This window comes from Ambystoma mexicanum, chromosome 4p (genome assembly GCF_040938575.1).
Source record: "Ambystoma mexicanum isolate Mex_15411 chromosome 4p, UKY_AmexF1_1, whole genome shotgun sequence".
Taxonomy (NCBI): Eukaryota; Metazoa; Chordata; class Amphibia; order Caudata; family Ambystomatidae; genus Ambystoma; species Ambystoma mexicanum.
Genome location: NC_090927.1, coordinates 825,032,699 through 825,048,813, shown reverse-complemented (window position 1 = coordinate 825,048,813; position 16,115 = coordinate 825,032,699). Strand labels below are relative to the sequence as shown.

Genomic DNA, 16,115 nt, shown 5'->3' with positions numbered 1-16,115 from the left:
AAATGGTTTATTCTTTAGCAATGAGGACAAACTATAGTTCCTACTCTGGATACTTGCAGTGATTATATGGGTCGTGCTGCTATATATAAACACTTGGTGTCTGCTACAGGGACCTCTTGCTTTTTCATGAGACATGGGATTTGATTCAGATTGTGGTAAAACAATATATGCTAGGCCTCCTGCCAGAATGGTTTAACGGTATCCTCCAGAGTCATTTGCTCAATGTACTGGTGGAAGTAAGTGGGCAGAGGAGGGCAGCAATGGCTAGACTGTGCGTCTTTCATGAGGAACTAGGTGTTCAACAAATACTACTTATGAAACCTTTCAAGGCCTGTATTATCACCCGGGTTCTTGTTGCTTGTCATATTATTTGGAATATTCTTCGGGGTCTGTATAAGTCTCTAAAATATACATTCTACCACAACAAGAAAAGTACCTTTGTTTCCTCAGTTCTCATTGCATCCAGCAAATAGTGGAGAAGTTCCTGGCTGTCTTGCTGCTGGAATACTTTGAATTTAGGAGCTCTACAAAAAACAAACATACCAAGGAGGTTAAACGTTTACTGTACAAACGTGTGGCTAACTCTCCCACTAAGTTTATTTTCAGGACAAAACTCGATTATATACAGGATCCCATCCATTTCTACATGAAAGTTTATATTAAGAAACATTACTAATATCCAAATATTAAGTGATTAAAAACAATATAATTGTCAGTAATAACGTGATGTTCAGATATTATATGATATAACAAGTAATTACCATACTTTCTAATCTTTAAAAACTGGACTTTCCCAGTCAAAGAAACATATGCTATTTATTTACATAGTTTTTCCAGTGTAATGCTCACTTCATGAATACACATACAAAAAATATCCTGTCTTCCAGTCGAAAATTCAGAAACCCTTCATGCATCTGTTTCGAACCTTTGCACCAAAAAAAAGATAAAAGATAAAACCTACAGTGCCAAAAGATGGTAATGGGGCAACAATGTCTCGAGATAAATATGGTGAATGGGTACTGTGGAGACTTGGAATGAGGAGTCTGACCAATTAAAGGCTTGCTTGTTATTCATCAAAAATAAATGAAATCCTACCTATCCTAAAAGTTAGAGTTGGTATCCCTACCTCAACAAAACTAAAACTCAGGTCTGTCAGGAAGGTTGTGATGTCCAAAGCAAACGTACCATCCTAGTCAAAACTCATACTCTATCCCTGTCACTTAAACACAAATCACCAAGCTAATGGAAGAGTTCTTATATTCTAACCTAGGAGAATGACTACCTTCTCCAGAGTAAAGGTCTCTCACAGTTCGTGTTTCACAAAGTTCAATATCACTGGACTAGGAGAATGGCTCCCTTCTCCTAGTTTATAACCAGCTTTTAGCAGGCTTTCCTCGACTTCAACACTGTGTTTCAACTTGCCCCACTGGGACGAGGGAGACACTCCCATAGCTCTACTTGACACTTCAATGCTTTCTTGAGTTACTGCAATTTTAGATTCTTCATCAATTCTTTAAGTTCTCTATATGGATTTAGAGTTGTCCTTACTTGAACACTGTACTTCAACTTGCTAGCACTTGGACGAGGAAGAGGGTCCCAGAGTCTTTCTTGACTCTTCAATACCACAGTCTTATGGAACTGACCAGGGAGTTGCCTCACAAAATGATCTACTTCTTGCTTGTTTTTTGGTTTCGCCTTCTCAAGTTTTCCCAGCCACTCCCGGACATACTACCGTTCCCTTCTCTCTGGGAACTCTACACAGGTTTCGCGAGGGGTCGCAGGTTCCTTCTTTCTCTTTCTTTTTCTGCTCTTCTTTGGCATGCTTGAATTTGCAGCCCATTACTGCTGGCGGTCTGGGCGCAAGTTTCAGACCAAATGGTGCACACGTTACAGGTCCTGCACCCACCACAGTTCCTTGTACCTTCCATGCAATCGCCTACATGGCTCCGCAGTAGGCTCGTGTTGGCAGTCTCTGCGTAGTTCTTGGACCGGCCACAGGTCACGCCACCACCACAATGACTCTCAGCTTCAAGGTTGTCAACTCCCAGCCGGCAGACAAAACGCTTTCCTGGCGTTCCTTGGTTCGCACTCGTCACTCTGAAGTGCTGCTTCCTTCGAACGCCTTGTTTCCAACACGCTGGCTTTTTGATGGCATTCTAGCTCGCTGACCTCTCCTTCCGGATGTTGCTCCGCTTCTTTACTGTTTAGCTTAAGTAGCTGGGACTGCCCCAACGTAAAGTCAGTTTGATTGCCAACAGCTGGTCGAACACTCTTCATGCTTGATGGTAGCATTCTTTGGTTCTACTTCGTCCCAGTACCTATCACAGTGAAACTGTCTGCCACATTACAATAACACATTGTCTCAGACTTTACCATAGGGAAAGAAGGGTTGAGTGTTGTTTTTACCCTGTGGGGTTTGCAGATAAAGGGTCTGTGTCCCTGAGGCAAGTCCTTGTCCCCAGTAGGAAAGTCCCTCCCCATGAAATCCTCCTGCATGTTACCACCCCTAGGGGGATTATTGGTTATCGGCCTGACCTCCCTAGCCTCATGGAAAGGGGCTCCCCTCTGGGGAGAAGTGACGTCATCTGGAGGATCGTCACAGTATATAACTCGTTTCCTCTTCTTGGATGTTGGCTCTGTAGCAGAACTTCAGTGTAGCCTGGTACAACAGGAGACCTTCTTACACATTCTTTTCAAGCAGGAAACTGACCTCAATTTAGGATATCCTAAGGATTGTATCTGTTTTGGGAAATTATTCCAGTCCCACACAAAGTCTTACAGTGTATGTAGGTGAAGGGCAGTGGCAGAAGAATTGGTTTTGGGGTTTGCCCACCGGACTGACCTCAAACCATGATATACACGTCATCAATCTGACATTGACAAAGTGAATTCAATGGAAGGCACACGTTAGAATTTGGAATCATTCAACCATTTTATAAAATGGGCCATATGCAATCTTAAAAGTGCAAATCAACCACTAAATACAGCAGAATAAATAAAGATATACACACATTCCCACACAAGGCAGTAGGAAATATTCTGTAAACCCAGTTTCTTGCAGTTAATAAAACCAAATCCCAGCTGATCCCTGTTTCGCCAATGTTTCTTATATCTACGCTTTGCATGAATTTGAGGTGCCATCAAAATCGGTGTGTAAATGTGTCTCTGGTGGTGGGACACAAGCCGTTAGATGTTTTGTGATCAGAAAAAGTGTTTTCTATTCTGTTAGTTCAGGTCCTTCATACTTTTCCCAGTTTTCTCATGTTACATAATAATGTGCAGGTTTTGTATAGCAGTTGATGCTGGATTCCTCTTGCTTTTTAAACGCTTCAGTAATTGTATTCATTAATATTGAATTTAATATTACTCAAGAGTCGACCCTGCTGATGGACTTCGGGCCTGTGGCACGAGCTTAAATCCCTGAGCTATTTTACCTGAAAAACACGATTCGGAAGACTTTATTTTTTTAATTTTTATTTATTTGTTTCTATAGCGCCAAAGCCCGCAGGCATCAGGGTGCATTACATGAAGACAAGGACAACATGAAGTGACGGGACAGAAGAGCAGGATTACAGTTCCTGAGTAGATTATTTTACATGTTTTTTAGTAGTTATACAGGTCCTTATTTGAACACCAGTGTCTTCAGTTTCTTCCTAAAGTATAGGTAGTTAGGTTCTAGATGTGGTGCATAAATCCCATGCTTTCATTGATTAACATAGTATTTTATCACCATTTTCTAACGGTTATTAAAAAATGATTTTTTTAAATTAAGCAATCACGACGAGATTGGCACGCGGTACCTGATGGAAACAGCCTACTGCTCCAGCAAAGTTTTACTAGTATCCCAGGAAAAACATCCAAGGTTCAAAAGGATTATTTTGTTGTGTGAAAAAAACAGGCATCTGTGAGCTTGCAACCCTTGTATTTGTGCAAAAATCTAAAAGGATGGAAATGACAACTAGGCCTTGTTCAGAGTAAGAATTAAGCTACTTACCTGTAACAGCAATATTCACATGCTGTTGAATATTCTCCGTCGTCAGGCTGGGAATCCTAAGTAACAATTAGCAGAAATACCAGAAACAGCACTCACTTTAATGTGCTATTATTACACAGCTGGGTGTAGGGGTTGCAGACTCTGAGCTAATTACGAGGTTCAGTGGTTGCGGAAGGCTGCCATCTTCCCCTCCGGTACTGAGTTGAAGGCGTGCCCGGCACCACCTTCTCCCCACCCCACAACCTCAATTTACAGCCCCCACTCTGTGCTCCCAGCACAGCTCTTTCGCAGCAATGGCTACCATGAAAAGGGAGAAGGGCCTATCTGTAGTTATGTTCTCCCGGATCCATGGCAGTCATCTTGTTTTGTAGTTTTTCAAGTTTAGAAACCGCAAACACGCTGTTTCTCAACTTGAGGAAAACACACTATTAGTATCCCAGTCCAATGTGCCGGGATACTAATAGTAATAAACCCCTCTTGGCGGGGGCATTACCGAGGCAGGTAATGCCACATGCTAAAGTCAAAGCCCTCACTTTGCTCAGGCTTCTAACTTGCTCAGGGCATTACCTGGCCCAGTAATGCCCCCACCTGTTGGGATTCATTGCTCAATTAAACTGATTCAGGAAGCAAACATTAAGATTGTCTCAAGGGAAACAGCTTTTTTGGTGGCCATCACCCCTCCCAGAAGAGTGAGTGACACTCAGGCGCTTTCTTCGCAATCGCCCTACTTCACTTTCCACAAAGACGGGCAATTTCCTCACCATCGCCCTACTTCACTTTCCACAAAGACAAGATCCTCCTGCATACAATTTCAAAGTTTACATGTAAGGTGGCATCCACTTTTCATTTGAACAAACCCCATTGGTCCTACCTGTTTTCTTCAGCGACACCTGCTGAATGCTCCCTTCACTCCTTAGATGCATGAGGGCATTCAAATACTACGTTGATTATACCAAGGACCTTTGTAAATGGTCACAACTGTTGCTTTTGGGGCTACTGCTGATAGCAAGGGTCTTTCCAAGGCCTCAATTTCCAGATTGCTCTCAGCTTGCATCACTTTCTGCCATCAACAAGCTAACAGGCTACTTCCTGGTCGTCTGTGTACACATCTAATGAAAGCAGTCTTGTCTACTACCGCTCTTTTAGCAGAATGGCTATGTGGAGATCCCTGCATACCTTCACCAGGTTTTACTACACTGACAAGTACTCAGCAGAGGAGTCCAGTGGTGGATGGGCAGTCTTTTGAAGCATGTTTTACTGAGTTCAGCAGTATTCCACCTCCCAATCTGTATGGTGAGGAAGGATAGCTCAGGGGCAAAGCGTTTATCTTTGAGGCAAGACAATGCAGTGCAATACAGGTTTGATTCCCGATCCTGCACTTAGAAACCACTTGCTGGTATTAAGCGTGTTATAAAAGAATTTTTGTAATTATAATTATGTAATTGCATGCATGTTGCTGCCTTTTACCAATTTCTAATCTATTCAACAGCATGTGAATCTATGAAAGGTCCAATGCTGGAGAAGAATTAACTTACTTATCTCGAACTCCAGTTCTTCAGCATTGGTGTTTTTTATAGGTTCACATGCAACGCCCTCGCCTACCCCATGAAGCTCAACTGTACACTATTTCGTGAGGTATACAAATCTGAAGAAGGCCTCCAGGGGTGAAGTTAAGGAAGGCACTGCCTATTGGTTAAAGGGTAAATTACCCAAAACAAGACAAATAGAATGCTAAACTGAGCGCAGTTTCTTGTATTTCATTCAAACTGCTTATTATGACAGCGGATTCCCAGCCTGACATCGGAGAACATCACGCAGCCTGTGAATCTAAGAAAGGTCCAACATTGGAGAACACTTCCATTTTCATGCTGGTGGCAGGTGACGGTGGGGAACAGAAACCCAGAGCTTAAGAAGCATGTGAGGAGGCGGCAAAGTCTTCTTCAGCTGTATGCAGGTCTGTAGTGCACTTTTTATAAGCAAGTAGCTAATTTAATGAGGGGTGCATGTGCAGCAGTCAGCAGGACGGGAGAGGGTAAAAACAGCAAACAACCTGCTCAGAACACAGGCTTATACATGCATATGATTGTTCAAGTGCAAAATAGGTGCCAATTCTAATTAAATAATTACTAAACCTATATAGCACTCTTTGCGAACTGAACCATTACCAGATCCGATAACAGATGTTCCAAGTTAATGATAATCATTTTATTGAAATGGGAAAGAAAAAACATTGCACGGCCACATAAAAACAAACATTATGATAAAAGCAGAGAAAAAAAGAAGCGCGGAGGAGGAGCAATTGGAACTGCACAAATGTGCCTTTGAGGTCAAAGAAAATGTTGGGAATTTAACAGCAAAATATTCAGCAAGTAGTAATACTGTAAATGGTGCATGGAAGCAAAGATAGAAGGGGACGTCTGGTAGTCATTTTAGTAGACTCTACGAGTCTAGCTCAATTACAATAATGACAATGGATGAAGTTGAAAGGGCTTTACAGAAATGGTAAGGCCCCAGGGTCGTATTAGTTACACATTGAATAGTTTAAAAATGAATCCCAAATATGTGTTCGATTTTTAAATAATTTGTTTTATATGATTTATGAATCTGGATCCATTCCCAAGTCTTCCCCTTTCTTGTAAGGCTGTAACGATTGTGACCCACATACACAGTTCACTTTAGAAGGGTACGGTACGGAGGTAAACTTTATGGACCTAAGCTTAAAAATGATTGATAACACACACACTGACCTGTAATCTTTTTTGAAAACCGACAGAGAAAAATATTGCCCTTCATTACACTAATTTCCACCTTAGGAGCCTCAAGGACAATCTCCGCTTTGGGAAATGCCAGAGGATTAGACAGAGGTGTACAGACATCAAGGACATTACACATCATGCTGAAATCCTAGATGGGAGACTCAAGAGCAGAGGCCATCATAAAAAACGACTTTCAAAATCAAAAGAGAGAGCAATATACTCTTCCAGCGAACATCTAACTGAAAAACACAACTGTGATACTAACCCAAGATGGAATGACCTGTGTCCTGACCCACTCGATGATGAAATCCAAAGTTTAAAAACTATTGGCCTATTGTCAACCTGGATCTTCCAGCTGAAAATATACCTATGTTTGCCCTCAAACGAGCAGCTAATTTGAAAGACAAAGTAGTTCATTTCCGCTTTCTGAACCAGTAAAAAATACCCTGTGGAACTTGTGGCCACCATCCCTATCGCCAATGCTCAGTGTGCAAATTCACACAAAAAAAACTGTCTTTTCAAGTTGACCACAAGGAATGGAAGCTCTTGGACTTTACTAATTGCAAGACCAAGTAAGTCATTTATTGCATTGAATGTCCCTGCCATCTACGCTATGTGGGGCAGACTTCTAGATGTATCAACACCCGTGTGTCAGAATACAGATCAAGAATTCAATGCACAGTCTTTACGGCTCCGATGGTTGAACATTTTGTAGTTCAAAAACATTCTCCTGATGACATCATGTGGTGGGTACTCGATATAGTAAAATGCCCCATTACTGCCACAGTTTAGCTATTACAGACAGAATCAAGATGGATATACAGAATGGGTACCGTGAGAAACCTGAAGGTGTCTCACGGACTAGTCCCCGGGGACCTGTCATATGGGTGGCCAGGACTCGGCCATCTCTATTGGATCCAGTTCCTGGGGGTGGACCAGTGCGGGAGGATCACCTGCCTGGAGGGTGCTCTGGGAGTGGAAGTGGGACACTGACGGGTGAGACGCGGTAGGCCCTTCTTTACAACACCTTTTGCCCAACCTCCTACGTAGGTTACTTAAAACCTCAAACCCCTCCCTTTCTTTACACAAACACTTTCTCACAGACCAACTACCCTGAAAGACAATGGACTAACACCAGAGCCATATACCTGACATGTCCCAACTCAAAGGTCAGGCAATTACCACTAATTTCACACACCTAGCTACCTTTTCCCTTCCCTGAAGGGATAAAAGGTGGAGCACGGGAGCACACTCTGAGCAAGCCAGAACGTACGAGGAAGCAGTGATAGCGGCACAGCAGTTCAAACGGAGGAGAAAGGCGGCACGACCTGAAAGGACGTCAAGGAAGGAATTGACCTTGCCCTTTTCAACCCAGACCCATGCAACCTCTCAACAAAGAAACGTAAGACTGGCGAATGGTTTGACAGATGTCGGCGGTACATGGAATCCTCCCACACTGATAGTCAGGTTGCCATTGTGGTACCATCCTTGACTCCAGAGACAAAGGAGACGCCGAGTTCAGCACAGACAGTGAGTCGGGATAGAACCGGATAGGAGCCGGACTGTGTTAAGCTTAAAGTTGCAGTGGCAGCAAGAAAGAAGAATAAAACTGCAAATGCCAAGAGGCTGTAGGGAAGGCCGAAAGGAGGTGTCAAAGTGGCCATACAAGGGTGCAGTCAAATCCCATGTACACTCAAAGTCCTTGACACAATGGTAAAGAATAAAGAATAGTAAAATAGGTGTTTGCACCCGACTGAAGGGAACGCCATGTTGGACTGTGTGAAGCCTGACTGGGGGCTGAGAGCAAGCCTTACTCGGGGCTAAGAGAAAGCCTGACTGGGGGCTAAAAGAAAGATGGACAAATGTGAACCTGACTGAGGGATGTCCACAGTGCTGTTGGTTGGTCTGAGCCCGACTGAGGGAGACTAACATTGAGAAACGGATCGGAACCTGGCTGAGGGGAATCCACGGGTGAAGAGTAATCGCCTGACAAAAAGAGAATTAAAAGGACTCTTGTTTTATCAGGCTCTCTGAAGTAAGAGACTTTACTTGAAGGAGTCTTGGACACAGAAGGTCTGGGCATTGTTGAAAGGAACTGTAACTTCATACAGGAGAAGCCCAGGAGTGTGCTGTGCTTGAGAGTCCCGCCTTTGTCCCGTGCTAGAAAACATGGGGAAGGGAGACCCCCGCCATACCATCCTGACCTATTATTTTTGTGAACACTTCTTTATTTTTCTTGTGAACACTATCCCACACTATTTTGTAACTTAGTGATAAGGATTGGCAATAGTTATTTTAGTATAGGCCCTTTTAATTTGACAAGACACCACTAGGACTGCCTTATTTTGATTTGATGGTCGCAGCTTGCTCCATCTTAGATTTAGGTTAGGCGTTATTCTCACCCATTTATACAGTTTAATAAACACCCTTGCACTGTGATCACTTGTGTCTGTCTTTATGTTGCCACCATGGGTTCCTTACAGTACTCACCTTAATGGACTCAACGAACAACTAACATTGTAAATTCCATCTATCGTGTCTACATTCATCTTGATCCCTCACGGTACACTTGACAAATACAATTAATAAATGTTACACTGTACCATGCAACCCTTGTGCACAATGTGAGCTGTACTATTTACTACTTTAATTTCTTTGACCAATTGTTGCTATTCTTATTGAAACCAATACTAATCTTCAATATACAATGTGAGCTATTTTACTGATTATTGACTATTAGCTATTTGATTTTCAAAAATTCTCAAATTGTCGGCACCTCCAGTTATACCACTAACAACGTACTTACCTGACCATGTAATTCTATGTAATATGAGCTTCATTGCCTATTGTCGTTTAACAATATGTAACTACCATACTTATGTTATTATAAAATGGAATGTGTCTTTTATCCTAATGATTAGTCTAACAATACTTTCGCATTCTCTTCTGATATGGGATTCTGTTTCTTACACATGCATGCTCTATTCAATATTCTGCGAACAATGTTAATTTTGTTCTATCCCAAATAACGGCATCACGCTGTAGTGATCACTCTCTTTCTCCTTTCCTTTCTAAAATTTCTTTTCCACATAAATATACATACATTTTGTATGCATGTATATATATTTTTTTTATATATATTTTTATTGCCATTTCTTTAAACATAAACTTCGGGACTCAACATCGTCCCCAACCCACCTCTCCCTCCCCCCTCCCTCCCTACTGGTGTTAGCTCTTTTTGCAGAACCTTAGTGTCCCTTGTTTGCAACAGTTCTAACTTGTGAACATATCCAGAATGCGGATGTTGTGTGGGCACCACTGTATCATATAGTCACTTTGAAGGAATTCCATTACCTCTCCCCAATCTGTTGCAAATCCTTGTCTGTCCCCTTGGAGGTTATATGTGATGCTCTCCATTGCTACATAGGTCCATATCCTGTGGAGCCATTCTTTTGTAGTTGGGGGAGTCTCTTTTTTCCAATTCTGGGCTATTGCCAGCACGCTGCTATTAGGAGCCCCATAAAGTTCCGCTTTTGCGTCTTCGAGATTGTCCTGTCTTCGGGGGCCCACATGCCACACATCCAGATTTCTTCTGCTAGATTCGTGGTTCCCTCGAACATTTCCTGCATTTCCGTTTTCACTTCCGGCCAGAACGGTTGTAGTTTTCCACAGTCCCACCATATGTGTCTCCATGTGCCTATGGTGTCGCACCCCCTCCAACATTTTCCTTGAGCTGTGGGGAACATTTTGTGGAGTCTTTCTGGGGTGTAGTGCCATTGCACCATTACCTTGATCCATGCTTCCCTTGTTTGAATTGCCCGGGTCCACTTGGGGATTATTTGCCACAGATAAATCCACTGCTTCCTCATGATTTGTTTTCCCAGAGTGGTTTCCCATTTTTTCATGTAAAGCCACATAATGTTTTCATCTTGTGCGTTGATAAATTTATAGAGGGTTGATACGAATTTCTTTTCTCCAGTTTGGGTCAGTATGTATGACTCAAATGGGGTGAGATCCCTTGTTATGGCTTTCGTTATTCTTGGGGATGTGAGCCAGTGATGGATCTGTTCATACTGGTATCTGTCTTTCTCCGTAAGGCCCAGCAAACCCTGACATTCCGTGAAGGATCTGATCCGTTGGCCCACATACATGTCTCCCACTTTTGAACAGTCCGAGTCTCTCCATTTCTGGAATTACCCTTTTGCCATCCCTGGGGGGGATGTCCGGGTTGTCCAGCAGTGGAATGAAAGGTGCCGGGTCTATCGTTAGGGTTTCTCTCTTTGTGGCTCTATCCCAGATTTGCATAGTAGAGCACATGACTTCGCTGATCTTTATGTTTTGGTGCCTGTGCTCTGGTTTCTTCCACAGGAGGTGGCGGAGGTTTGATCTTGCTACAGCTCTATCCTGAGCCTCCCATCATTTGTCTGACGTGTCCGTGATCCATTCGTTGATTACCCATAGTTGGGCCGCCTCATAGTACTTCCTGAAGTGGGGGAGCGCCATTCCTCCATCTGATTTGTGTGCTGTGAGCACCTGTTGTGAAATTCTTGGAGCTTTGTTTTGCCATACGCATTTGATGATGGTTTTTGTGAGTGTCTTGAAGAAAGTAGTCGGAATCCTTATTGGGAGTGCTTGAAAGTAATAGAGCAATCTGGGCAGGATCATCATCTTGATTACCGTTATTCTGCCCCACCAGGAGATTGACAGCGGGTTCCATCTGTTTAGGTCTCTTTTAACGGCTTCTAAGAGGGTTGTGTAGTTCCCCGCATATAGGTTTTGTATCTTATGTGTCAACGTCACTCCTAGATACCGCACACCTTCTTCGGCCGTTTGTAGATGCTGGTCTTTTGTTAATTTGTAGATCTCTTCTTTGTTTTCTGCTAATGCCATAACGGTTGATTTCTGCTTGTTAATTTTTAGTCCCGAGATGTCCCCATATTTGTCTATTAGTTGGATGAGATGTGGTAGCGTTTTGCTTGGTTCCGTAATCGTCATCATATCGTCAGCATATGCAGCTGTCTTGTGTGTTTGTCCTCCCATTTCGATTCCCTTGATGTCTTGGGTCGCTCTAATTTTCACCAGAAGGGGTTCTAGGAAGATCGCGTACAGCAGTGGAGACAGGGGGCATTCCAGTTTTGTACCTCTCCTGATTTCGATGGGATTTGAGATTTCCCGGTTGACTGCCATTCTGGCCTTCGGTGCATTGTAGTTGGCACGGATCATATTTATGAATTCGTTCCCTATGCCCATTTTCTTGAGAGTCGCGAATAGCATTGACCATTCGACCGGGTCGAATGCTTTTTCCGCATCTAGCGAAATTATTGCTGATGGGATTTTCATGATTCCTGCTTTCTCTATGAGATGTACTATTCGTCGTATGTTGTCATGGGTTTTCCTTCCAGGGATAAAGCCTGCTTGTTCTTGATGTATCAATTTGGGGAGCAGAGGCGCCAGCCTGTTTGCGAGAACCTTTGTATATAGTTTGCCGTAGACATTGATAAGTGCTATTGGGCGATACAAGCTCGGATTTTCTGGAGCTTTTCCCTTTTTGTGGAAAACGAGTATCTTAGCTTCATTCATTGATGCCGTGATGTTATTCGAAGTCTTGAAAGTGTTGAATAATGTGGTTAATTGGGGGGTCAATATGTCCACGTATGTTTTGTAGAAGGCCGCTGTGAAGCCGTCCGGGCCTGGGGCTTTATTCTTGGGAAGGTCTCTTATTGCTTTCCTTACTTCCTCCTGTGTGATGGGCTCGTCTAAGGCCTCTTTTTCAGATGGCGATACTGTCGGGAGAGTAATTTCTTTCAAGAAAGCTGCCTGTTCTTCTTCTCTCGGATGTTGCGAGGAGTATAAGATTTGGTAGAACCTTCGAAATGCTTCTTTAATGTCTTTTGTTTGTGTTTTCTCAATTCCTTGTTCGTCTTTTAGAGTGTGTACCATTTGCTCCTGGCGTCTACCTTTTAGTTGTCTGGCTAGTAGTTTGTCGGCTTTCTTTGATTTCATCGCATACCAGTGTTTTGTGTACATTAATTGCGTTTCTGCTCTTTTGGTCCTGATCAAGTCTAGCTGACTCTGGACATGTCTGTGCGCTCTCTTTACTTTCCTGGAGTGATTCTTGTTCATTTCTTTCCCTATTTCCACCGTTTTTTCCCCAGTTCATCTTCCCATTTGTGTGATAACTTGTCTTTTTGTGCCTTTAGTGCGATCAGGTAGCCCCTCGTTACTGCTTTGAATGCTTCCCATTTTGTGCCTGTGGCGACATCCGGGGTGTCGTTGTACTCAAAGTATTCCTCTATCTTTTCTCTGATAGTTTCTTTTGACACTGGATCCTGTATTATGTCCCTAGGGAGCGTCCATCTCCAGAGGTTCGATCTTTTAGTGAATTCGGGGAGTGTGATCCAGAAGGGGGCGTGGTCCGAGTGTGAAATTAGGCCTCTTTCTATGTCCCGAATTTCTCCGACCAGGGAAGCTTTTGCCCAAATATAGTCTATCCTATAGCTAGTGTCATGTACGTGCGAGTGGTAGGTGAATCCCTCCGAAGTTCCTTTAAGTCTGCGCCATACATCCTCTAGGGTTTGGTTCTGCATCGTCTGTTTCAGCGCCTGGGAGGGAGATCCTACTTGGTTGCTCTTGGGGTTTGATCGATCTTCTTTGTGGTTCCATGCTAGATTGAAGTCTCCAGTGAGGATCACCACCCTTCTTGTGAAGTTTTCTAATTTGTTGATTGCGTCCTTAATAAAGCCCTCTTGCCCAGTGTTTGGGGCGTATAATAAGGTGGCTATTGATAGTTGACGGTTGTTTACCTTGACCCTTGTGAAGACGGTGATTTGCGAAGGCAATGAGTACTCCTTTCTTTTTTTCTTCATCGTTGGATTGGATGATTTGGTTGTAGCCCCTGATCCGAAGGAGGCCTCTCCTTTTTTTTTGTATATGCATCTCTTGGAGCGTGATTATGTCATACTTCTCTCTCTGCAGGAAATGTTCTAGTTCTTTCCTTTTTACTGGCGTGTTCTGACCTCTAATGTTGTATGTTAAGATTTTCAGCCCCATTCTTCCAGGTTTGCATTAATCTTCTTATTGGTTTTTCCTTGTGGGTCCCTGTATTGAGCTAACGTACCGGTATTGAAGTCCTTTCCCCTATGTACTCCCTCCCTGCCCCCTCCCTCCCTCCTTCTCCCTCCAACTTTGTCACTGAGGAGGGCGCTGGGCTCTATGGTTGCTCCGGCGTCACGCCTTTGCTCCATGCCCTCCAAAAGCTCAGGGTTAACTGTTTGCAGGGGATCCTAAACCCTGCTCGTAGAAACGGATTCCACGGCCGTCCCGTGGCTCTGCCGCGTCTTCTCGTCGGCACCTGTCCCGGGTAAATTGTCTAAGCATTCTTTGCCTCTCCCTCCAACTGGGCTAGTAGGCGAGCTGTTTGCTCGGGATGACTTAGCTTTTCTCCGGTTTGCGGGATTGGAGTCTTGTATTCCGTTGCTCCAATTGCCATCCCCTCGGTTGTCTCCTTTGTCTTTGGGGTTCTCTGGCCTTTGCTGTCTCTGGCTCTTGCTCCCGGGCGCCTAGTATCGAAAGGCCTTCCTCGCAGGTGAGTATTCGATGTTGTTTTTCTTCCCATTTGAAGAGGAGGCTGAATGGAAATGTCCATTTATAGCGGATTTGTTTTTCTGTGAGGAGTTTTGTTATCTAGCTCATATCTCTTCTTTTTCTGAGCGTGGATTGGGCTAAGTCCTGGTAAAGCTGGATTTTCTTACCGTTCATTCTAACTTGCTCCATAGTTCTGGCTTTGTTTAAGATTCGTTCCTTTTGGGCGTATAACAACATGACCACTAGAACATCCCTTGAATATCGTCCTCTGTCCCGTCTTGCAATATTTCTTGGAATACTTGCTGGACCGCTGTGCGTAGATCTTTGTCGGCTACTGTTTCCGGCATATTTTGAATTCTAATATTCAATCTTCTGGACCTATTTTCTAAGTCTTCGCATTGGGATTCCAGTTCCTGCGCCAGGCGAGCAAGTCGGTCTTGTGATTCTGCATATTGGATGGCTTCTTCATCCATGTTCTGGACCGTCCTTTCCAGAGTGTCTGTTCGCTCCTCAAGGTTTTCTATGTCCTTCTTCAGTTCCTGGACCGCTTGTTTCAGTTCCCCCTTCATGTTGTCAAACTGTGCCTGGGTTGATGCGATGAAATGCTCCTGGAATTCCCTTGAACCATGATTTCATATCATCCCTGGAGGCCATTTCTGCGTCTTCTGTCTGATCTGCTGGGTCTTCCCCTTTATTTTTCTGTTTATTCAATCACTTTTGTGTCTGAGTTTCTATTCCCCAGAGCTGTGTCAGGTTTTTATCTTGCCTGGAAACGCTTTTGCTTGCTGCAGTTGCTTGGGTTCCGCTCTTCGTTTTAAGTTTTGACATGTGTAAGTCTCTGGCCCCCTCTTGCCTCTTAGTCGTATGGTTTTCCGTAATTTGTGGAGTTGCTGTCTTTGTGGCGCCCTTCCCACCACCCGATGGGCCTCAGATTTGGGGGTGCGCGTTCCCCCCCTTCCAGCGACTCTTCGCGTTTTTGTGGGGTTCCTTCTCTGTTTCTTTGCGGGCACAAAATCCCTGCAGTGGTGGTTTTGCTGAGCTCCTGCCGGACCCCTGGGTCGGGGCCTGCCTTCTCTCAATGTGCCCACTATGCTGCCAAAGCCTCCGCTGGCCCGCCCTGATGTCGCCGGGCGGGCTGGGGCCTTGTTTCTCATTTCGTGGGGGGAGGGCGGGCTCCCGCTGTCTTCGGCGTAGAGCGCCGGTATCTAGTCCTCGATCTTGGCGGGGGGGGCGCCTCCTTGTCTCCCTCTTCCCCCGTGCGTTCTGTGCTCTGAGGGGAGGCTCGCCGCCTCCGTCTTTGTGCGGGGGGAGGCACTCCCCGTCTGCCCTTGGGTTTCGGCTTTGTCTTTGTGAAGAGGGGGGGCTCTCCCCGTCCGCTCTTGGGTTTCGCCCCCGGTGCGTACCTTCGTTCTGGGTGGAGCACTGCTGGGTCCCCCGGATCTGTAGGTTCTCTCCGCTGCCGTCCTCTTGCTCCGATAGGTGCCGTGTGGGCTTCACCCTCCTGCCGCGGCGTCCCCCCGGCGCCAGTCCCCTCGTCTCGTCTTCGCAGGGGGGTCCCCGGACTGGGCCGTCTCCAAGGGGTACGGGCCCCGCAGGCCTCCGGAATTTCTGCTCGGCTCCTCTGGTCTTCACCAAATCGGCCTCGCGTGGTCTCCTCTGCTGCTGGTGGGCCCCCGAGTGGCGACTCTCTCCTCTGCCTCCTCGCCGGCGTCGAAGAGGGCGCCGACGGGTCTTCTGAGGCGTGGGACGGGTCTTCTGAGGCGTGGCCGCCGGCTGGCTCG

General features: G+C 44.8%; 1 protein-coding gene across 4 annotated transcripts in view; it reads right to left on the bottom strand.

The window, feature by feature from the left end:
• Positions 1 to 16,115, bottom strand: part of USP45 (ubiquitin specific peptidase 45) — a 3,631,241-nt gene that overhangs the window by 1,712,136 nt on the left and 1,902,990 nt on the right. For all 4 annotated transcript variants that reach the window (XM_069606397.1, XM_069606399.1, XM_069606400.1 and 1 more), the window contains one exon: positions 437 to 524. In XM_069606397.1, coding sequence (XP_069462498.1) covers positions 437 to 524 — 88 coding nt within the window. The remainder of the gene's footprint in view (positions 1 to 436; positions 525 to 16,115) is intronic.